The sequence below is a fragment of the Symphodus melops genome, assembly GCF_947650265.1.
Source record: "Symphodus melops genome assembly, chromosome: 3".
Lineage (NCBI taxonomy): Eukaryota > Metazoa > Chordata > Actinopteri > Labriformes > Labridae > Symphodus > Symphodus melops.
Genome location: NC_136693.1, coordinates 21,132,340 through 21,156,079, shown reverse-complemented (window position 1 = coordinate 21,156,079; position 23,740 = coordinate 21,132,340). Strand labels below are relative to the sequence as shown.

Sequence of the window (23,740 nt, the reverse complement as noted above, 5' to 3'; positions counted from 1 at the left end):
TGCTTGTATCCCGAAGAGTTTGGAGTCCACATTTAAAGAACTGATCTGAACTAAGCTGAGTTAAACCTTTTTTTTATCCTAACCAGTAGTTTTTTGTTTCATTGGTTGGGTTTCTGAACCAAGTCCATCCCATCAGTAGAGGCTACTCGAAGTTAAACCCCGCCAGCTCACTGCCCCACTGCCTCAGTGGTCAGAGTGCCAGGTCATAGGTCAGATGTTTGATACAGGTGAATAATTATGATGGAGGATTGGGAAGATGTTTTAGGGAAATGGGTTTCTTTTTATTTGTGGATGAGATGCTTTGTGGTAAGCTTTAGAAAAAGCATTTGCAGATGTGGATGCAGATGCATATGGGAATTGGAAGAGATCGTGCATGATGATTAGAGAAGAACACAAACTGTTCTGAACTAATACATTCATTCATATAGCCCTCTGCTGAATGTGTGGAAACATGTTGAATTATTAACTTATTCAGAGCGTCAAGAATGAGAGAAAGCGGAAGGATGTAGGCGGTATCATGAAATAAAAAACTGAAGGATTGGTAGAACGGAATACAGACTTTCAACTATAGAAATATACATGTTTTTGTTTTTTGTTTATTTACTGTATGTGTCTTTTATTCAAAAAGGAATATTGAATATGCATTGCCATAATCCAGAAACTTGTTATCAATTTACTCGGCTGTCTTTTCAGTTTTATTAGTCATTTAGTTTTTTCTTCCTCTTGCTTGCACACATCACACTTTGGAGTGTGAATCTATGTGTTTTGGTGCGCCAGTGTGCTTCTATATGCTTTGCTTTTGATATTACTTTACCTTTTTAGATGAAAGATATGTATTACTATATGCATCAGCGTGCAAGTACATTATTATTATTATTACAAATATATAGTATATGCTTTTTTTTTAACTTGCTGAACTGTGTATGTGTGTGTGTGTGTGTGTGTGTGTGCGCGCGCGTGCGTGTGTGTTTCCAGAGAATAAAGTATAGAGGAATGAGGAAAGAAAAAGAAAAAAAAATGGTTTAAATAAAAAGTGGATTTTTTTTTTTTTGTCACTTCAATGAAAAAAGCTGAGGCATCAAAAAAGACAGGAAGTGTATGATGGAGGGAACAACACTCCTGTTTGTACCCAATGTGGGTAACACCATGTTCTGCCCTACAGCCCAATAACTGGATGCATCTGAAATGAAAAGAATGAGTGCCTCTACTCTATTACTGTATGTGGATCTCTCTCTCTCTCCCTCTGGTTTTCTGTCTTATTCTATATTTCCTGTTGCTCTAGCTTTTCTTCCTTTTAAGATAGAAATAACACTTAACAGAACGTTACAATCTATTCAGCTATGGCAATTATTTTTCTATTTCAATAGTTTACAATACCAGGTTGTTCAGAAGTGCGAATCAGGTGAATAAAGAACTATGCAGGTCACTGTTTGCTTTCATGAGCATTTTCCCCTTCGAATTTCTTAACATAATCACGTGTTTTTGGAAAATCATATGTGATTTGTTCTACTGGTTTTGACAGGGCTTAGTGTAAAGTTTGTTTTAACCACAACCTGCTCTCTTGTCACTGCAGAGCAAGAATAACCAAATCCAGGGATATCTAAATGTGAAGATCAAAATGAACAACTGAGAATTGGCTTAAAAAAATATGTATTTTGAGCAACTCAAGACCAAATCTTTAAGTCATTCATGTGTAAAAACTGTGACTATAGCAACCTTTATATTCAGAAGATTGACTAAATAAATGTGTAATCTATACACTTAAAAAATGCAATTACTTTTTGGTAATTATATAGAAAATCTGTGATCTATAGAGTTATCCTACTGTTCAAACCACACTGCCAGCAAAAATGAGTTAGTTAATGCTTGCCATTTACCTTCTTCTTTCTACTTTCATCTATGTCCCTAACCTTCGCTCTTTCCTCTCTCTCTCTCTCTCTCTCTCCCATTACCCGATAGCCTAGCGTTATTGTTACGTCGTTGTGGAGCTCTAAAGCCGCCCTGTGTAAGGAGTGTGGCTGACCGCCGCTCTGTGTAACGCAGCATGTGGAATGGGGAATTGAACAAGCATTGGCTGTCAGAGCTGGTTAGCTTCACAGAGCTCCTGTCACAACTACACACTCACACACAAACATAAAACAACCTGTTTACTACCCAGGCCCCCCTGCAATTACCAGCCTCACAGCAGGGGCCGAGTTGGCGCCTGGGGAGAACTAACAGTAACAGAAGAGAGCAAGGAGGAAGGAGGAGAGAGGGAAGGGGGGATCCCCATTAAGAGGCAGAGGCAGGGTGGTGTGTAAGTGACAAATTCTACAGTGACAAGCATGGAGCATGCATGTGCGTGTGTGTGTGTGTGTGTGTGTGTGTGTGTGTGTGTGTGTGTGTGTGTGTGTGTGTGTGTGTGTGTGTGTGTGTGTGTGTGTGTGTGCGTGTGCGTTTGCAGCTGCGAAGGATTGGTTTAAGAGATTTGGTGCTAAAAAAGGGATGGCATAGTGCTTTATTATGACAAAAGGAGAGCAAGAGAAGAGCTGGATATGAAAAAGGAAAGACATGTAATTGATGTTTAGTGTTATAGGGCCCTTTGAAAATCTGCCTTTTTCTAAAAGTCTATAAACCAGCCATTAAAATGATTGAATCGATGAAGGAAGAAACTATCTCTTCAATAAACAGATGTAACAGGGGGACAAGGATTTAAGGGTGCTGGGAATTAAAATTAAACTGTATAAAAGTATTGACGTGTTGGGTATAAGATTGCATGTGCGTCAACCTGTCGCCATGACCCGGCCCCTGACTCACAGGAACAGTGGGGCAGTGAAACAAGCAGCAGCACGGGGCCTCTAGAACACAACACTGCTTCTCAACAAAAAAGAACCTTTTATGGAGCCTTGCACTTCAGAGACAGTTTAAGGGATCTATAGCAAGGTCTAAAGAAGGAGAGGTGATTATCACTATTGTTTATCAACATACTGTCATAGGATATGTCACAATGGAATAGTGATAGCTAAACAGCACACAAACACCGTGGCTGACGTGAAGCTAATAGCAGGTGTTTTCAGTTTTTAATTTCCTTCCTTTGTTAAAGCATAAAGGCCAAGAGTCGGTTGAGAAACAGTGGGTCAGGGAGCCCGTACCACCTGGACTAACTGATATAAACTCTTGATACGTCCACAGACTTCACTTTGTTCCAGGAGTATCTGATTTAAAAAAATAATTTTCTCTAATTACCCTTACTGGTGGAATACACACACCTGCAGGGAAATAAACCACAGGTACACTTAAGGGAAAAGAGCATTAAAAATTGAGATATTTGTCTTAACTGAGTCTCTATTCAATACTTTTTCGAATACTGCTTGCCTTTGATTGATCCCCCAACCAATCTTTGTACCATGCTTTTTCAGCCTTACCAAGTCCTCAGATACTCCTGGAAGCCATTCCCACCTGAGATCTCATCATCCATCCAATCTGTCTTTCATCTTTCCCCTCTCCAATCTTTCTATCTCTCCCCCATCTCGCTCTGCTTTAGCGGTGGGAATAGCTGAAGTGATAGAGCTGTGGTCTTAAAGTGGAAGGAGTATTTGTTCCTCTTTCTCCCTGCCCACTTACACTGCACATCTACGCGGATGGACTTGATGGCAGCCACCCCAACCCCGTTGTCGGCCTTGCAGTAGTAGCGACCCCCCTGCACCCTCAGGATCCCCTCGATGCGCAGAGTCTCGTTGTAGATGGATGTTTCCTGGAACTTGTCTGATGCACTGCCTGCCGTCTTCGTCCATCGTATCTAGAAGAGAGAAAGGACAGGAAACAGGGTTGAATACACAAAGACGCCATTGGTAAAAAGAAGGTGCAACAAAAGATCGAATGAATCAATTTATCAGTCAGTTTAACGAAAGTCAACATTGCAACAGTGTGAAAGAGTGTGAAATATGACTTTGACATTTGATTTCCAAAAAAACTTACATTATTCAGTACTGGTAAAAAACCCAAACAAGCACAAACTCCAACATTTCTTTAACCGAGCAAATCTCAATATCTATGGACACTATTCATTTTCAAACCAATTTAAAAAATGGAGACATGTAGCCACAGCAACATATTACAAAATCGAATGTTTGCAAACTCAAAAGAAGTCCCTTGACCAGCAACTCCTCCCCCTGGCTGCACCTCGAGATCCTGTGCACGAACATCACAAACAGTGCACCAAAACACAAAAGGAACTTGTTTGAATTTGTGCCGAGAATGCAGACATAGCTCTCACTTTGGTAATACAGGGACCTGATGGCTGCACCTGTTCTTCATTGCAGTTTTTAGTTTTCTCTTGGAACATTTATGCCCAGTTTGAACTTTAAACCTCAGTTTTCTGTGGATTGATAACTTTGTCAACAAGAAATAGTAACATTTTTTCCCAAAGCCTGTGCAGCAGCTCTTGTGTTTTACTTTCCTGAGCGTTTCTTTGCACTCCCTGCTTATGACATCACTGAAAGCTATGGATTGATTCATGTTTTGTATTTTGAACCATTCCAAAACCATGACATAAATGATGAAAGGTTTAATAACAGACAAGTTTGACAAGGACAGGAGAAATACTCGCTCAACATTGTCTCCAAAAAAAAAAGAAGATTGTCTTATTATTGAATGCACCTCTTAAATTGCACGCCTCGTCTTTCTTTGTTTCCATTGGGGACATTTCAGAACAAGAGGAAATGATTAACTGGGAAGGTCATTGTAATAACTAATCAAAGCTATACAAGAAGTTATGCCTTCTGTGATAAAATCTGTGTCTGCACCAAATAGTTGAAATTGGTGACACTAAGCCTGGTACTCGTGGTGTCCATGATACTTAACTCAGACCATTAAGACTTGACAAACTCTATATGGCTTTTTCACGCTTCAATTATTCCATCAAACTGTGGGAATGCTGCCGGGCAAACGGCAACATGATATTTTCACTTGGGTAATCAGACACACAGACGTACACGTACACACACACTTCAGAGATACATGAAAGCCTGTAAACGCATCAGCACTGGAGTGTTATTCATGCTCTCTTGTGTATGTGTTTATGCAACAGCGTGTGTACAGTCCATTAATCCCTATTAACCCATGTGTCTGTTATCAACATCGACAAGACTATCAACCACATCCTGTCGAGGAGGTCAGACAGGATAATGGGTAAAAGTCACTGATACGTGTGTGTGTGTGTGTGTGTGTGTGTGTGTGTGTGTGTGCATGCAAATTTATGTGGATAAAATAGTATGTAGTCATTTCCTACCATCATAATCAGTCCTCTGCTTGTGTTCCTGGATATGTACACAGTGATGTACGTATTCAGTGTATGATGCCATCAGTTGTGTGTGTGTGTGTGTGTGTGTGTGTGTGTGTGTGTGTGTGTGTGTGTGTGTGTGTGGTGTTAGAATGCAGGTTGTATGGATTAGCAGATTATCTGTGCCTGTGTAAACGCTCTCTGCCTGTTTATTCAGCTCTGTTTGAGGGAGGGATTTGAGAGGCTGACTGCCATGGATCAAACCAAGCCAAGGTGAGCAATGAACCGTATCCGGTCCCTCCATGGTTTGGTGACTCCCGTTTGCATGCATGTGTGCGTGCAAACGCGCATTTGTGTATTGTGTTTTTGTGTGTATGTGTGTGGCCTTTGTGTGACGGAGAGTCAGAGAGATCATTAAGTGTGCATTTCCGTTCCCTTGCTTTTGTACTTTCTATTCAAGGATTAAACAGGAATTTAAACGGCAATGTTGTGGATGGTGTTTTGTAAAAATAGAAAAGTAAGATAAAGACATTTTTCAGTTGTAAGCAGCTCCTTGTTGCTTGTTGATGTATGCTACTTTGTAAGCACATTGTGACTTTTTTTTTTTTTGGAGGGGTTGGGGGGGGATATGGGTTAAGCATAAAATCAGGATGATGAATTGCACTCAAAAGATTACAGAAAGTCGATGGGGACGGAAGAGGCACATGAGCTTACAATAATGCTGCTGCCAGTATTGTTATATAAGGAGATCCTGAGGTGTAAAGCATAAGAAAACTATGCGAGGTGAAGAGAATAAAAGTGTGACGAAAGAAAAAACTTTGTGAGTCAGTAAGGAATACAATAGGTAAGACGAGGGTACGTGTGAGGTATAAAAAGACTTTATGTGTAAGGAAGATATGTTGTCTTTTTTTTTTCAGTGAGTGCGAACGAGAGGTAATTTTATACAGTATCGCTGGCAGCTGTATGATGGGAAGAGAAAAAGTGGATCACACCGGGAGACGCTACACCAGGGAGGCAAACGAAGTGATATGGAGAGACGTAATATTGTGAATAAAGGGTATATTGTGCGCGATGCAGATGAAAGTGAGATGAGTCTATATCTGCCTGTGACACCAGCTGCTTCACTTGCATTCTTTCTTTGACCTTTTTCAATGTCCCTCCACAACTTTTCTCCCCTCTCCTTTCAATAGATGTGTGACACCAGTCTATTTATTCCCCTTAGATCTCGATGGATTGGTATGGATATCTCTTTTAGTCCTCTTTCTCTCCCATAATCTTATCTCTGTCTAGGCACTTTTCTATTTCCTGCCTGTTATTTCTTTACAAAGTACAAGAAAGCCAAACACTCACTAGTCATCAAATCTTGCACATCCATTTACTCACACACACAAAAAAAAGACACCACACATTTCCACTACGCTCTGTGTCCCACACATGCTAAGAGATGAAGATGCATTTGTTGAGTCAGACTCTTTTGTAATAATCACTCTTACATTTGGTTAGAAGTCTCTTACGTGGAAGGGAAGCGTTAGGCTCCCCTGGGATCCAGCTCCACATGAAATGCAGCAGGTTTTGTTCGCTGTTTCTGTATTCAGTCGGGAGCTGTATGCTGTCTAGGACACAGATGTTTCAACAGGAGAACAGAAACAGTGCAGAGGAAAAAGGAACTGCCTTGTCAGAGTAAAGCAGGAGGAAATAAAGGAATATTTTATGTGGGTTTTTATAGGAAGTTTGGGAGAGGGTGCTATTAGGCTTTATTGGCATTAGCTGTGGTTATTCAAGAACCTGACGAAAGACAAGTGGCCAAGTACATTCTATTAGTGATCGTATGCTGTTTGATCATCACTCACAGTGACATGCGTGTACACAATGTTTGCCTCCCATCAACTCATGGAGGTTTCTTTGAAGGTAAAATATGTAGAATTTTTACACAAAATATTGAAATAAATAAATGACGGAACCCATGTTATAAATTTTCGGTTGTCGAGTATTACCTCAAATATTTCAAATAGTAATGTGAGCCTTAGAAATCTGCAATTTTACAGTTCTTACAGGACATGTCCAGTTGGCTGCAGCCATGACAGACACAACGTGTTTAATGTCGCCGTAGAAACTCAGGATGTTGCATCAAAGACTGCTAAATAAGGACGTGGAAATTGAAACTGAGAGCTGCCGGATAATTGCAATGTGTGATGCTGAGAAAAAAAAAGTCAATAAATTAGACTTGCAAACATCGGTAAACACATTCCCTTGTTTCCCCTTTGTCCTTGATGTTTCAATTTTAAAAACTTCAGTGAAGACAATATCTCTTCTCGCGTTTTCTGCTTTAGGTTCAAATTAAAGAGCTTCAGTACATTTAGCAGCAGTGCTCTGCAGCAGCTTCTTACACTGGATCAGAGATGAGTTGTTGTTAAATATACTGTTTTCTGTAACTGAAATAAATAGACTTTATTGACATCGTCATCCACATTGCGACCTAAAAAGCAAGTCAACATTTTCTCGGCAATATCTCACAGAATCTCCAGCCACATAAAGAAAAATATTTTAACAAACACCCAGGGTCATACACCTTTTTAAAGCTACTGCAATCCAATACAACAACTCTGCAATAAACAATAACTTTATGAAGCTTCTAAACATTTTTTTTCCAGAGTGGACAACACATTGTATACACTCTGTGAAGCCCTGCCTGCAAAAAAGATATAATCACCACATCTCTGACAAACTGTCCACAAAAAGTAAGCATTATGAGCTTCATAATGTAGGATTTATTGAAGGGCATCTGTTATGGGGTGAATTGAATTTTGCTGTGTGAGCTGCAATAACTGGCAATAAATTCCAGCTTCAAAATTCAACATAGTTCTCACAAACAAAGCTTTTTTATGCTTGGAGACAAATATGCAAATACTTTACATCATGGCTAATCACAAAAAAATTAGCCATGCTAATCTTTTGTTAAAGAAAAGAAAACAAGGTGTGACTTTCTTTAGTTGATGAGAGAGAAGAGGGCCAATGTGTGTCAAACACCCTGACAGGTCAGAGGTGTGCAGCTGTCTGTCGAGATAACTCTCTGCCTCCTTCTCCTTGTTGTATACAAGCATGTCTCTGTCAGTGTGCCTGCCTGTATCCCCCCCTCTGTGTTCCTCTGTCTCTTCTGTCTACCAATTGTGCTTTAACGCCTCTCATCCAGCTTGTCCTCTCCTCCACAAATACACACACAAACATGCAAGCACGCACCGATGTATCTTTGAGCCTCTCACTTCACTCCTCAGAGTGACAGCTACAGGATCCAGCAGACATGCTCCAATGACCGTCAGACACGCAAGCCCTGCTGTCAATGGCCTTAAAACTAAATAACCATTTAGCCAAGAATAAAATAGATTGTATTCATGTTAACAGTAGTGGGTATTCATCTATTATTTATGTAGTCTTTCATCCTTGTCAACCATCAGGTTTTCTTTTAGAGAGTAAAGCAAAACAACACGACTCTAATATGACTCTGTTCAAAAAGGACAGATGCACTGCCATTCTTTAGAACCATGTACGAAACATGTCATGTTGATGACAACATATCATTCCTGCTGTGGCAGTGCCAAGCATCATTTTCATTGAGGAGCAACCAAAACTTAAATGCTGTATTTATGTATTGACATTTCATTTCACAAAGACAGAGCATATTATTAAACATTCTTGTAAATATGCCAGAGTTAGCCAAAAGTCATCTGTTGTCCCTGGCCAGATTTTATAAAACGTTATGAATTCTCTTGCCACATTTATTATCATAATAACTTATAATTAGAACTATTCCTTAGTTGATGATGAATACAACACCAGATTTTAAAGCATGGTCAACGCTTTAATTAATGACAATCCAGCTATTCTCAACTTAAACTCCTACATCTTCTTTATAGTGAATCGTCTTTGCAAAGCTCACCTTCCATGTAAGTAACCATCAAACACAGAGTAAAACCTTTGAGTGAAAAGTTCAATCCTTCCTTGTTTGACATCACTGTAAGCAATGCTTAGCTTGCAAAGGCTTACACTCCTCTCCACCGCCGCTGCTTCCTGGGGTGTTACAGAGTGTGAATCCTTTATATTCCCTCTCAGAGACCCACCAAGAGCTCACTTTCTGCCTGCCTTTTGCAATTTTTCTTACTCTTTTCTTGATGTAACGCCAGCAGAGTCGACGATACAGTGCTTTATCCATCCAACTGGCTCACTTACCCAGAATAGGCTTAAGATGGTAATCCTGTTATCGGGGAATACTACTTGGCACGGACGTGAACCCCCCCACACACACACGTACACACACACACACACACACACACAGGACGAAGTGTCTGAGGGGAGTGTTGAAGAGGATGGGAGAAACAGGCAGAAAATAACAAAAAAGGGGGAAGAGCAGGTAGATCATAACAGCTTGAACAGAACATGCAAGGTAATTGCTCCCACTTTACAAACAACGAATAAATGAAGTGACTTAAAGTGACAAGGTGTGGATGACATACAGTAGAAGACTGAGTAAACCTGCACCTGAGATATTTATTCTAATTAACTGTCAGTGGCAAGACAGATGAAGGGCTAGAAATGATAAAGCTGAGAGGAGAGGAAGACTAAATGGATGGTTAAAAGAGACTAGATTAACATTATCATTTATTTTCAAGCATGACTGACTTTGCTTATTCATAGCATCAGGCACAAGAAGATGAGAGCAAAGAGTGTTGGAACAGGGAGTTTCCTTTATTTATTTATTTTTTAAACTGAAAAAGGATTAAGTTTGGATGTATAAAAAAGGGCGAACAAATTTGACCGGAAAACAGAAGACAAAAGAAGAGGTGAGAGTTACAAGAAAGCGGAGAGGGCAAGTAGGGACGAAGAGCATAAAAGGTTACAGAGGACTTCCACACGTGAGAAAAAATAAAGACTGATCAACAAGAGGAACAGAGTCCATTAAAGGAATAAGACCATTTTATAAAGATTATATAAAGGTTTTAATTGTTTTTTTCAGTTAGTGGATTTGTATTTAATCTCTGTATAATAACCACTGCTTGTTTTATGTATAATAAACTGTAATGCACATCATTACTAAATGAGTGCTATTCCAATTCACATGAAGATGACACATAAACACGTCATGTTACACAGTGACTGTGTCTGAATTAATCTGAGCTACAGTTGTCTCCAGTCTGTTTGTTCGAAACACCTTCCACTCTTAAGGGCCAAGAAGGCACAGCAAAAAGCTCAATAAACCTGACTCATTGATATTGAAGACGGCATCCCCCCACCACCCCTGGCCCTCCCTAACCTTGTCATACAATATGTATGCCTTTATCGCCTTTTCTGCCTCTGTAATGTGAGACTGGGGCTGTGATGGAATTACAGGAAAGAGAGGAATCATCAGCATATAGGATAACGTCATGGTCTTTTAAATGATACTAAATGTTACATTTACCTTCTGTGTTCAGGAGGTCACAATGCTAGTGCACAATTTGTGTTTGTTTGAAGAAAAACTGAGACACCGAAGCCGAAGAAGCATAATCCCAAATTTACATGAGATTGTTCCGCTTGTTAAGGAAATGAACTCTCTATTAGTTTGTTCGTTTTCATTTGATTTAAGAAGCCAATACTTACAGCATGGCATTACTTGATTTTAGCTAAATTCCATTTTACTTCCCTTGTTGGGGGATGGAGGCAGAGGTCACATGGAGGCAGAGGTCACAGAGATAAATAACAGAGTTTGCGTGGCACTCGAATTTTTTCTGTAAAAGATCTCACAGCTCTTGTCAATCATATTTATTTGTCTTTGTAATCTTAATACTTATGGCATGGCATGACTTGACCATCCGATGTCTTGACTCAGAGCAGATCAAACCAGGGCAGACAGTCTGAGCTGACATAAGCGGCTCTCTCCAAAAGCCTGTGTGTCGACAAGCGTCAGCAGCAGTGTCAGCCCCCACTGTACACGCTCTGCCCTATTGGCGGGTGTTAGTTGTAATGAGTAATGGATGATTAGCACAAGCATGTAATGGCACAAGCGAAATCTGAGCTCCCACCGTTTTGTATGTGTGTACGTGTGTGTGTGTGTGTGTGTGTGTGTGTGTGTGTGTGTATGTGTGTGTGTGTGTGTGTGTGTGGAGCAGAACAATTGAAGCTAGAGGAATTAGGGAAAATACCTGGGTGATATATTTTCTAAAAGAACTGCAAAGGTTTAATTGATAGAAGAAACAAAGAAATAGCTTCAATAAAGCACAATATAATGCCTTTAATTTAAAAAAAAAAAAAAAATATATATATATATATATACACACATATATATTACCCACTCCATTACTGAATTATCCATTTACATCCATAAAATATTACATTTGAAAGACTGGTTTAGATGGACAGTATTCATCGTACTGTGTATACAGGTGTACCTCATGTTATACAATTTATTGAAGAATGCTGTATTTCAGAGGGCACAATAAGAGATGCAGCCCTAGGTGGTCCCCTTCCCCACTTAGTACGACCAAACAATGGTTACTAAGGTGAATTGAAATTTGGTTAACAACAAAAATTCTGCATAACAGGCTTGTTTTAAAAGATTACTCAAAATGAAAAGTGACAGCACAACTGCAGCCAGGATTGTTAAAGCTGATAGTTTGAGTCCTTCATTTCTTGACACACATTTTTAACTAAGTTCAGGTAAAGGTCCCCTCAGAGCTGCTTCCTTTGTTTAGATGTAAGAAAGGTTATCAGACTTTTATTAGCCAGCAGTAACTGATGACTCATATAACCAAGAAAAAACCTTTTATCAATTCGCCACTACTCAATATAGGCAATCTACGTCGTCCCACAACTTCATTACTTCTAGAGGACAGACAGTCAAACTTACAGACATGGTCTTTATTGCTTTTGGCCTCAGAGGGGGACTTTTCTCTACAGTAGTGGGTTACCATGGCAGCAGACATGATAGAGACACTCAAACATACAGACAAGGTATAGAGTCTAAGACTTCTCACCTCCTATATTTTTTTTTCATTTATGCTTAGCTATCTAATCTGATCACTCTCAGCTCAAGTAGTCAAGGACAGCTGTAAAGACTCACTCACAGAGGCATCGCAAGTAGTTTGTGTTATTTCTAGATTTCTCTTCTACACTAAAGTGTGGGCTAAAGTGACACAAAGACGCAGCATAAAAGCTTCGGTTCAATTTTGTATTCATCAAGAGTTAGATAAGTGATTGCAGTGGAAAGGTTCATAAGCCTGCATAGTTTATGCAAACACTTCATTAAATCAGAGGAAAAGCAGAAATTCCACCTAGTTAATCCGCAGCACAAAAGCTTTACCCATGTCAGTGACAGTTCATTTCCATCCATGGTCAGCCATTTCACGGACAGAATTTAGAAACTTTTATGTTGTTTCCTTACTTCTATCTGTCAGTTGTTCTGCATATTCTATTCTTTTTTTCACACTATTCAAACTAGAAAGTACACTTATTTCAATATCTTGAGCATATGGTGTCGTATTTAGACTTACACTTCTGTTTAAGGAGGGTTAAAGTGATAACTTCAAAGAGTAAATGTTTCATTGTCTTCTTTTACATGTGGAAATGTGCTTTAAAAATTTAATATGCTCATGTCTGAAGATGCTGTATGCTCTTCTCGTTTTCCTATATCCCTGTCTCATCTCTTTTATCATGCGCCTTCCCAATCTATATCCTATATTTTGCTTCCATGTTTGATAATTCCACAAGAAAACCTGTCAGCTGTCAATCAAGACCCCAAAATCATTTTTCTATCCTGAGAGATTTTGTTGTTCTTGTCTTTTCTTCCTTCTCTTTCTATCCTTCTATCCGGTTAGGGGTCAGGCAGTGACCTTGTTTGCGTCTAGGTCGTGTTCCTGCTGAGTGCCTGTGCAGCCTCGTGCTGCCACCCGATCAGCCTTGCTTTCAGCCTCAATATCGATCGCCTTCCACTCACCCCTCAAGGACGGAAATCCAAAACCCATATTCCAGACCGCAGCCCTCGCCTCCCCTCCTCCCAGCTTCTTTCTTTTCCCCTTCTATGGCTCTCCCTACCTTTTTCCTCTCTTATAGAATTCATCATACACACACACACACACACACACACACACACACACACACACACACACGGTCTCAAGGTTGCAATGACCAGCAGATCCATGAATAAATAATAAGGAGGTAGGAATCACTTTCAGAAAAACCATTTACCCTCCTATTGTGTTCTTGAAGAAGCCATGAGAGAGAGAGAGTGTGTATGTGTGTGTGTGTGTGTGTGTGTGTATGTGTGTGTTTGTGTAGGTGTATGTGTGTGTGTGCGTGTGTGCGTGTGTGTGTGTGTGTGTGCCTAACAAGTATGCTTTGTGAGTGGGACTACAGTGCTTTGTTAACTAAAAGCCCCGCTGTCCCTGGAGTTAACTTCAGTGATGCGACAAGCACCTCCTAGGTGACCCCTAACACTGGCTTTTTCTAGTGTGACTCTTTTTCTTGATGTTTTTCTCCGAGGAGTCTTAAAATATTCAGAGGAATAATTTCTGTGCTTGATAGGAAGACAATGTAGAACTCGAATAAGTGTTTCTCGCCAATTAGGAATTTGTGCTTTGTATATTTGTACGTAAGCATCATCAAAAAAATAAAAGGATATTATGAAAGTTTGATACTTAATTTAAATATGAAATAAAGATGTAGAATAAATCTGATAAGAACGGTAGTTTATTAAACTGTTTTGAATTAAGTATGTGGCCCTGGTGTTGAGGATGGACGGACAAATCACTAAAATAATGAATTTAAAACTACACAATGCATACAGGCATAATGTGAAGAAAAAGTCATCCAAACAGTTTGAATTAAAATGTTAGAAATGAAGTTATTAATGAAGCCCAAATTGTCCAAAGGGAGAGTTGAGTGTTAATGTCAGCAGGAGTCCTGGGCCTTGTTGATGAGGCATTCTGCATTCAAGTAGAACACAAAATCATTGCATAACACTGTCTCAGCCGAATTTAAAGCTGCTATGTTGTAAATGTGTTGAAATGGTTTCAGGTCATGTAGGAGAAGAGAAAGCGAAACAATTCCAGCCGCTGAGTTTCTTTCTGCAGAAACATGCACAGAAATCCACTTTTCCTACAGTAAGCAGATCATTCAGGTGGCTTAACTGTTTCTGATTTGATGTAGGCCATGTTACAGTTGGTCTGAAGTTTGGAGAAAATAAAGAAGTGAGAAAGGCTTAAAGAAATGAAGACAGAATACAATACAGGCGATCTACAATGAGAAGGTTATGAAGAAAAGATTTGTTTGGAGAAGAGGAAATAAGACGGAAGAAGGATAAAAGAACTGCAGGGAGAACAAAGTGAAAGACGTGAAGAGAAGGAAAAGTAAGAAAGACAGAGAAGGGCTGGCACAGAAAGCGATCGTATGAGGAAAAGACTGCAACAAAAAAAGAGGGACAGACAAAGAAGGAGAGACAGAGAGAGAAATGATTAGATTCCTCTGTCCTCGGTATGGATCAGGGTGAGAGCTCTCTTTTCCATCCAATCAGGCTCCGGCAAAGGTAAACAATCAGTCATGATAAAAGATTGGATAAATCCTCAATCAGACTCATTCTTAGTAAAGAAGATATTTATTGGTCTGGCCTCACATGGCTAAATTGGATCCTTCTTTTGACAGAGGTGAGGAGCGATAAAGAGAGTCTACATCATCCCAGTCAGAGCTGCTGTGGATTAAAGTTTAGGGAACATAATGGCCTTTGCATTAAAAAATAATACACAGTATAGTAGTTCTTTCCTGGTAGTACCAAAGAAAGCTGGAAAAATCCACTGCCAATCAGAGCTCATACATCATATTCCTATGATCTTAAGTGGAGCCATCCGAATGTGGGACACAAGCCGCTCTCTCCCAAAGCTGGAAAGCAAAGAGACAGATAAAAGATCCTGAACTACGAAACAGCTCAACTACATTCATAAAATATGAAGCTCTAATGTTTTTAAAGAGTCTGTGCGGTCGGCTTTGTGGTGAGTGTGTTTATCAGTAAATGTATTAAAATGTTGTCGCCGCAAATTTGTTTCTCTGAAGAATGAATACAGAGAGCATTATGAGGACATTTACGCTAAACTGGAGTACATCAATAAATAATCGCACAGCAGCCTGAAGAATTGACTGGAATATTATGTGTGTCTTGAAATCTGGAGGCCGCTAAAAACTTCAACGTGAGAATTTTTTTTTTTTTTTGTCATGGAAAAAAAAGACACGTTTCACTTTACAAGCTGCTTAACTGCTGTGTCCTTTTTTTCTTCTTTCGGACGAAAATTTAGGAATGCCGACTGACGAGTCTGCTTCTGAAATATGCTTAAAAATATTACATCTACTCTTACATGGAAGTGCTTGTATGAATGGGAATGGCACTGTATTTTTTAAGATTTAGTAATAGATAGGGTGTTAAAGAAATGCCAATATTTTCTGAATATTAAACAACATGGACAAATTTGACAATGTGCTTTTGACAATCCTGACAGTTTAAATTGTATCCTCACAAAAAATGTCCTATGTAATCCGTACAATATAGTTAAACATGCTACAGCTGCCTATCACACATAAGAGATATTCATCTTTAAAGGTTGAGATATTTAGAATCTCTGAAAATACAGGTTCAAATTCAGTGCTTTGCCATGCTTTTCAGGGCCACAGTGACATCTGGCTTGTAGATGGGATGCCATTTATAAGGTTGGAATTATGCTACCTTGTTTCAGTAAACATTTGAGGATAACTGGAGTATGCTTTCCCTGTGGCTTGGTGCCCTGAAGTTATTTGGTTTTGCAGAGGATTTTCACCTTTTTTGCAGCTGATCCAATACTTTGCAGTAGATCTGTCAATGTTTAAAAGGCTGAATGCTCCTTTGCAAAATATTCAAAGCTTACCAAAGATGTCAATTCAACATCCGATCAAGATCGCTTTTTGCCCAGCATTTAGTTGCTGCCCAGTGGCCGTTAATCGACACCCCTCTGCTTTAAGGCAACAAGCCAAGGGTAATAATAATCCCTTCACCACACTGCTTTTTTGTGTGCTAAAGCTTTAAACAATGATGCCTTTCAGGTGCATTTCTATCTAAGAGCACAACTGATTGACTTAGCAGGGCCCTACAAAGCATAGACTGCAGCAAAACAGCAGGGCTAGATGGAGTCTCTGGAGGAGCACTGAAGGCTTGTGCGAACCAGCTTGCTGTTTTCTGTACAGAAATCTTCAACAAGTCTCAACAACAAGCCAAAGTCCCCACCTGCCTGAAAACCGCATTACCGGCCAGTGGCCCTGACTCCAGTATGCATGGAGAGATTGGTACTGTCCCACATTAAATCCAGCATCCCCAATGTTTTGATCAACACCACTTCACCTACAAGACCAACAGATCCACAGATGACGCCATCTCCCTCGCAGTACACACTGCCCTCACCCACCTGGAACAGCCCAATACCTATGTCAGAACGTTGTTTGTTGACTTCAGCCCTTTATTCAACGCCATCGGCTGGGAGATAGCATCTCCTCCACCATAATCCTCAACATTGGTGTAACCCAAGGTTACGTCCCATTCTCTGCTCTTTGTACACCCATCCTTAGCTCCAACGCCTTCTTCAAATGTGCAGATGACACCACCATTGAAGGACTGATCTCCAAGGCGGCCTACAGGGAGGAGGTTCAAACGTTCTCTGTTTTAATGCAAAACCAACAACCTGCACAGCAACACAAAGAAAAACCAAGGAAAAATAATTGACAACAGGAAACAACAAAAAACACTCCACAATAGTCTGCACATAAATGAGGAAGAGGTGGAACATGTTGCTAGCTTTAAGTTACTGGGAGTGCACCTCTCAAAGGACCTGAGCTGAAGCCTGAACACCTCACACATAATAAAGAATGCACAGCAACACCTCTTTTTCCAGAGGATCCTGAGGTGCAACAGACTTCCACACGTTCTGTTGAAGAACTTCTTCTGCTCACAATTGAGAGCATCCTGACATACGGATGTACTGGCTGACACTCCAGCTGCATTGCAGCAGAAAAGAAAGATCGTCAACGAATTATCAAAACAGCTCAGTGGATTGTTGGCTCCCCTCTCCCATCCCTCAGGAACATCTGCTCACACTGTCTCAACAAATATCTGAAATGACACATCTCACCCCGGACAGTGTGTGTTCACCACCCTTCCCTCAGGCTGACTCAGAACCATACGCACACGGACAAACAGACTAAGAAACAACGTCTTTCCTAAAGCCGTAGACAAACTCCTGAACCCATAAACATCACCCCCCAACAAACGGGAATACACTGTGCAATAATCACGTTACTGCTGCTCACTGTTCACTACTTCCAAGATGTTTTAATAAACAGCTTTAAAAAATGTATTACTGTACTTTAAGTGTCTATTATTCAATCAATGGCCTATGTTATGGCACTTTAACTGTGAAATAATTTGCCCTGCACACACACACACACACACACACACACACACACACACACACACACACACACACACACACACACACACACACACACACACACACACACACACACACACACACACACACACACACACACTCACTCTCTCTCTCTCTCTCTCTCTCTCTCTCTCTCTCTCATACTGCGAAGTTAACCACTTTTCATTTATGTACACACATACAAGAGTCAGCAAATAACCACGTGTAAAGCATACCAGAACACACCAACCTCCTCATTCTAAATTATAAACATATTTTTGGAAGAAATGGCTTGGAGCACTTCTACAATAGGTCAATGTCACGGTCGATTTCCATTGAGCACTTTGAGCTTTGTGTTTTTTTTGGTATTTTTTTCTCTTTTCTGGACCTTTATTTCAAATGGCAGTAAAGAAATAAAAAAAAAAGAAAAAAAGTTTTTTAGTTTTAGTTGGCATTTTACTCACACTGGAAAATTCTAACCATATGAATCCATGCAAAATCTAAAATGTTTGTACTGTAGTTGTGGAACAGCCCAAGTTTGTTTTTTGAAGAAGAGGAGTTATAGAAAACTGTAAGGATAGGTGAAGGAGAGCTGCGGTGACAGGGATCAGATTATCAATACAGCCGATGGAGTGCGGAGGAAACTCTGTAAGCCCAATGGGACTGACTGCAGAATGCTGCAGTGTGCTGCTCCAGCACAACACACTGGGACAAGGGTCACTGTTTACTTCTAATCTGTTCTGTGCTCACAGCCTGAGAACATGGCACTTATCTGACAAGCCTGCTTAATGTTCGAGATTGTCCTATAACCATATTTGACCAATTTTGACATTAAAGGTCTTTTAAGATTCAACCATCCAGCTAAATGAGCCTGCGGGGGGAATGACATGTGACAAAGGTCAGACAGTCAAAATCTCTTACTTAGTGCAGCAGCTTCGAGGATGTATGGTTCCCCAGATATAAAATGTATGCTTTTGAATTTGCTAATGCAAATGTCCTGTGCTACATTTTCTGTGCAGCAAGATAGTCATGCATCGTGTTGGTGGAGACGCACACACATACACAAACATACAAACACACATACACACACATTAACTTGACTTTGAATTGTTCTTCTGTCTACATTCCAGTCTGTTATCATAATCTTTCATTATTAAATTTCTCTTTTATTGTCTTTGCATGGCTTCATCATGTTGTGCGTATCTAACCGCTGTGTCGTCATCGCTCTCTTCCTGCATCTAAATGAGTCAAAATGCCACCATCTTCACAACAGCTATCTACTGCATGTTTTGCAAGTGTTTCATTGCAGGAGGAGTGTGTTTAAACCTCACTAGCTTCAAATTAGCTGCATTGGTGATGTTTTAAATCACATCTAGAGTTTAAACTATTTGGCCCAACAAATACATATATGTTGTGTAGGTGTTCCTTTATAGTTTTTGAAGGTTTGGCATTTCCTACAAAAAAATGTTGATGACTAATCCTGCATTCCATGTCGGATATTATGAAGTACTTCCTCAATGATTCCATCCATCTGCTCTTTTCTCTAAGAGCAGAGGGTCAGTACAGTGCTTCCACCCGATGGTTGTGGATGATGTCATTGGAATTTTGTTTGCAATATGGAATGGTGTATTGGTTTGGGGGTTGGTTTACTTGCTGTTGTCTTCTGTAATTTTTTTTCAATGTACCTGAAAAGTCCAAGCCCCTCCCGAGAAAACACGTGGCAGGAAAGAGCATCCTGCGAGCCTTTTCATGGGAACTTTACCGTCGACCTAGGGCACTGTGTTCATCAGCAAAACCAAAAAAATAATCTCAGCTCGAATGACATACTTCATAATGATGTCTTCTTTAGACTATGGGACCTTTCCTGAAGACCATTTTCTCCATCGTAATAAATTTAATTCAAGGGGAAGAATCTGCTCCAAAGTGCAAAATATATCCAGAACATGTCTTTCAACAAGTTCCAGCCTTTTGATTTATTTTGGGCTTTGTATGTTTGTACAGAGAAAAACACCTAGTTCCTGCAAATCTAAAGTGCCAGTGACAGATGTGAACGGTATGGTTAAAAAATTCCACTTGTAGTAATAGTTATGATTTTGCAAACAAAGATATTTTTGTTTGATTTTGGAAAACTGATGATGACAAATGAGTCCAATCACATTGCTAACTCTTACTGTCTTGTTTTCTATACGTTATGAATATATAATCAACAATGTGACCTCTACACATTTAATCATGATATGATTTATTAACCTTTTCAAACAACAAGAGGATTGAGCTTCTTAATGTTGTCATTGTTAAAACTCTCTGTCTCAAAGTGTGGTCCTTTTCTTTGTATAGGCCGATCTTTCTTTGTTATTGTGGATCCACATTTTCACACAGGCAAAGAAGCAGAAAACTACACACATTTGTATTCACAGACACACTAACTCAACCGTTGTCTCTTTGCCAGGGGCAGTTCAAGTCTTGTTTGTGCACACATTATATACATTTTATATTCTGCCAATGTGGCCGACGTGATCATTATTCAAAATAGACTTCCACCTCCGACCCGAAGAACAAGCAATCACTGACGCAATTTCCTACATCTTTGAACAGCTCCAGGGGAATAAACTTGTGCAGTATGTGTTTTTCATAGAACATTTTTATAATGATTATCATTACTATGATGTTGGACAATCTTGGTCTGCTTTGGTTCAAGGGAACCAGGCCTGAAAAGGTTGTGCATCTGTGTTCATGTGCGTGTGTGGGTGTGTGTGAGAGGTAACGAGAGAGAGAGAGAACAAGAGAGAGACAGCGAGAGAGAGAGAGAGAGAGAGGACGAAAGAGAAAGACATGACAGCCAGTTATTAATTTGTAATCAGATATTGCAGCATTGTGTAAATGAACAAGTTGCCCTTAAGTACACACATAAACATATGCCTCTTACACACACACACACACACACACACACACACACACACACACACACACACACACACACACACACACACACACACACACACACACACACACACACACACACACACACACACACACACACACACACTGCATACACGAAAACACAAACAGTAAAAAAAAGAAAAAAAAACAAGGCCTCCACACGGCCACTGTTTTATTCATGATGATGTGATGCCAGTGGACATGCACCCGTGAGGAACACTGCTTTTCTCACCTCACACACTCCTACATAAATATATACAAAACACACAATCCCACGGCAGTCACCTTAGTTCAGTCTGCATCTATCTACATCAACTCATACACACGCGGAGAAAGAAAGAGCGAGAAAGAAAGAGAAAGAGAGAAAGAGAGAGAGAGAGAGAGAGAGAGAGAGAGAGACAGAGAGACAGAGAGAGAGAGACACAGACAGCGACAGAGAGAGACAGATCCTTGTCTAAATATGCTTTCCCTCTAGGTTCAGCCCAGGAAACCAGACGTGTCCATTTTTGGCCGTTTCTGCTGCTCTGTGTCTGTGTGTGTATTTAGTGCTTAAATACATTTCATGCACAGAACATGTCATTATATTAGTGTAAAGGCCATGGTCTCTTTACGCTAATAATCAGCTTTACTCTAAACACAGAATGTTCAGTATAAGAGCATTTGTTATTCTTTACATGTTGACAGTACAGCCAAACAGGACATTGGGACATTCAGTGGCAGACTGAACTTGACCATCAATCCTTGCTGTGATTTATTATATTTAGAAAAATATAATTACCTGCACTGAAATGATTGTAACGATGTCTTGTACATTATTTTCATGCATCATAGCATAGTACGCCTTGCTAAAAGGCTAACTAAATTTTAAGCACGGCTCACAGCAGGCACAGAACATTTAGCCACAAGCTATTTCTGGGAATTAAACCCATGACCTTTAAGTCACAAGCATTTACTGTAAATCCAGAGCCACTGCTGCATTTATTCATCAAAACAGTGTGTACAATGTTAGAACCAGTTTTACTGAATGTGTCACTTACAACACAGAGGACTCAGGTAAGAGTCAACTTGTATCATTGTCCGACTGAGGACACTGAAGCTGGCCATGTGTTTCAACTTAGAGCCACTGGAAGGTAAAAAAAGAAAAAGGGACGAATGTGTGACTCAGATCCAACAAAAGCACACACATACTTTTATTATTAATGTTAATCATTACAGCTCAGGTTAACTGACTGATGCCAAACACAGAATGTGTCCATGATACATTCAGTCATTGTGTAAACAAAGTGTTTGACAGATTGAAGGAAGCCATAATGCCTTCTGCAGGAACGTTGTGGTGTTGTTTTATTATTTAAGATGCAAGCTGAAACAATCTGATGAAGAAGAAAAAATCCACAAGATCAAAATAACATGAGGAGTGAGGTCATACTCAACTTTGATTGGCTGGGGAATAAGATGTTATGTTCTTAGACATTCCCGGCACTTATTTGGAAGATCGATCAGCTACTGTATACGCAACATTTTATGTCATTAAGTTGCAATACAACACTTGATTTTGATTTTTTCACAGAGCAAAACCATTTTCAAAAAATATAAAATCATGATGGGAAATCTTAGCAAGCTCTCTAGAAAAAGCTCCATCCTAACATTCATCCATCCATCAGCCTCCACGTTTTAGAGTGATTAGAGAGTGTGCAGCATGTTGGTCTGCTTACACAGCCACTAGTAACACTACTGTTCAAGTATCCTTGAGCAGTGAATCTCTAAATTTACCTACTCACTTAGTTAAAGTCACTCCACCTACTGTGGCCGGATCAGCTTTAACATGTATGTAAAACAGTCGGTCGACAAGTATTCGGACACATACACACACACACGTGTGCTGAGCAGGTGTTGCTGGAGCTTACCTGTGGTCGTGGGTGTCCTTTAACAATACACTGAAGCACAAGTGTGTCTCCTTCTTTGATGGTGTAGATCCTCTCACTGATGTTATCATCCTTGACGTTACATGCAGCGCCTGAATGCACGATCTGAGCGTTGGCTGGAGCTATAAGCACATGGACACACAGACGCAAAGACAGGCATGTAGCAGTGCATACACACACACGCACACACACACACACACACACACACACATACAACAAAGAGAGGGAGAGGGAAAAAAGTACATATTTAGTAACATTTCTGCAGCAGAAATAAAGGTCATTGTCCTGTGGGTGTATGTGTAACACAAGCGCTCATATTGATGACTCAGGTAAATAAAAATACCGCTTCAATCTGCATAAACAGAGCCTTTTGCAAAAATGCTTAAGTGGTGACTTTGTCTGTGTTTGATGGTAGATTCAGGTACTTATTGGAACATTGAAACACTGGGTTCCATCAGAAGGTCAAAACAGATGCAGTGTCTGAAATCACACACACTTTTCTACTCAGTATATAGGGAGTTATATGTAGTGGACTATATAGTGCACTCATTCAGTAAAATTAAAATTAAAACACTTTGGACCCTACTCGCTCACTCGCCGGCCACTGATAATGATGTCATTGTTTTCGCACAACTCCAGCTGAAGATCAATAATAACTTTTAATAACTTCAGGAATTTCAGCAAATATTTATACTGAGTGTATTTTAACAAATCATCCTTAAATAAATGAAAAAATATAAAATACAGATTTTGTCCTAAATAATGACATATTTTCTCTCAACTATTTGGGCTCACAGACTCAGTTATCGTGTCTGTCATCATCATTAGGACAAACTACTGTAACGTTACTACGCTGGCAATCTTTTACACTTTATTAAAACAGATTTCCTTTCGATCCTGACAGTGCTTTTATTGTGTGCTGTACAATCTAACAAGTTATCTGCATGTTGCACAGGAAAAAAATTGATTTAATGAAATCTTTTTAGAAATCGTCACACTATGAAATCTGTTGGGAAGCATGTCAGATAGAGCGATTCAATGGGTGATAAATGACTGCAGTGAGAGGGAAAGTGCCAAGAAGAGAAATGGCATCAGCTCAAATCATCTACAGTATATGCAGCTCTCACATGTTTGACAATGGCTGACGGATTGTC

General features: G+C 39.8%; 1 protein-coding gene across 3 annotated transcripts in view; it reads right to left on the bottom strand.

The window, feature by feature from the left end:
• Positions 1-23,740, bottom strand: part of mdga1 (MAM domain containing glycosylphosphatidylinositol anchor 1) — a 186,264-nt gene that overhangs the window by 113,255 nt on the left and 49,269 nt on the right. For all 3 annotated transcript variants that reach the window (XM_079340221.1, XM_079340222.1, XM_079340223.1), the window contains exons 3-4: positions 22,569-22,708; positions 3,604-3,778 (exon numbers count right to left, since the gene is read on the bottom strand). In XM_079340221.1, coding sequence (XP_079196347.1) covers positions 3,604-3,778; positions 22,569-22,708 — 315 coding nt within the window. The remainder of the gene's footprint in view (positions 1-3,603; positions 3,779-22,568; positions 22,709-23,740) is intronic.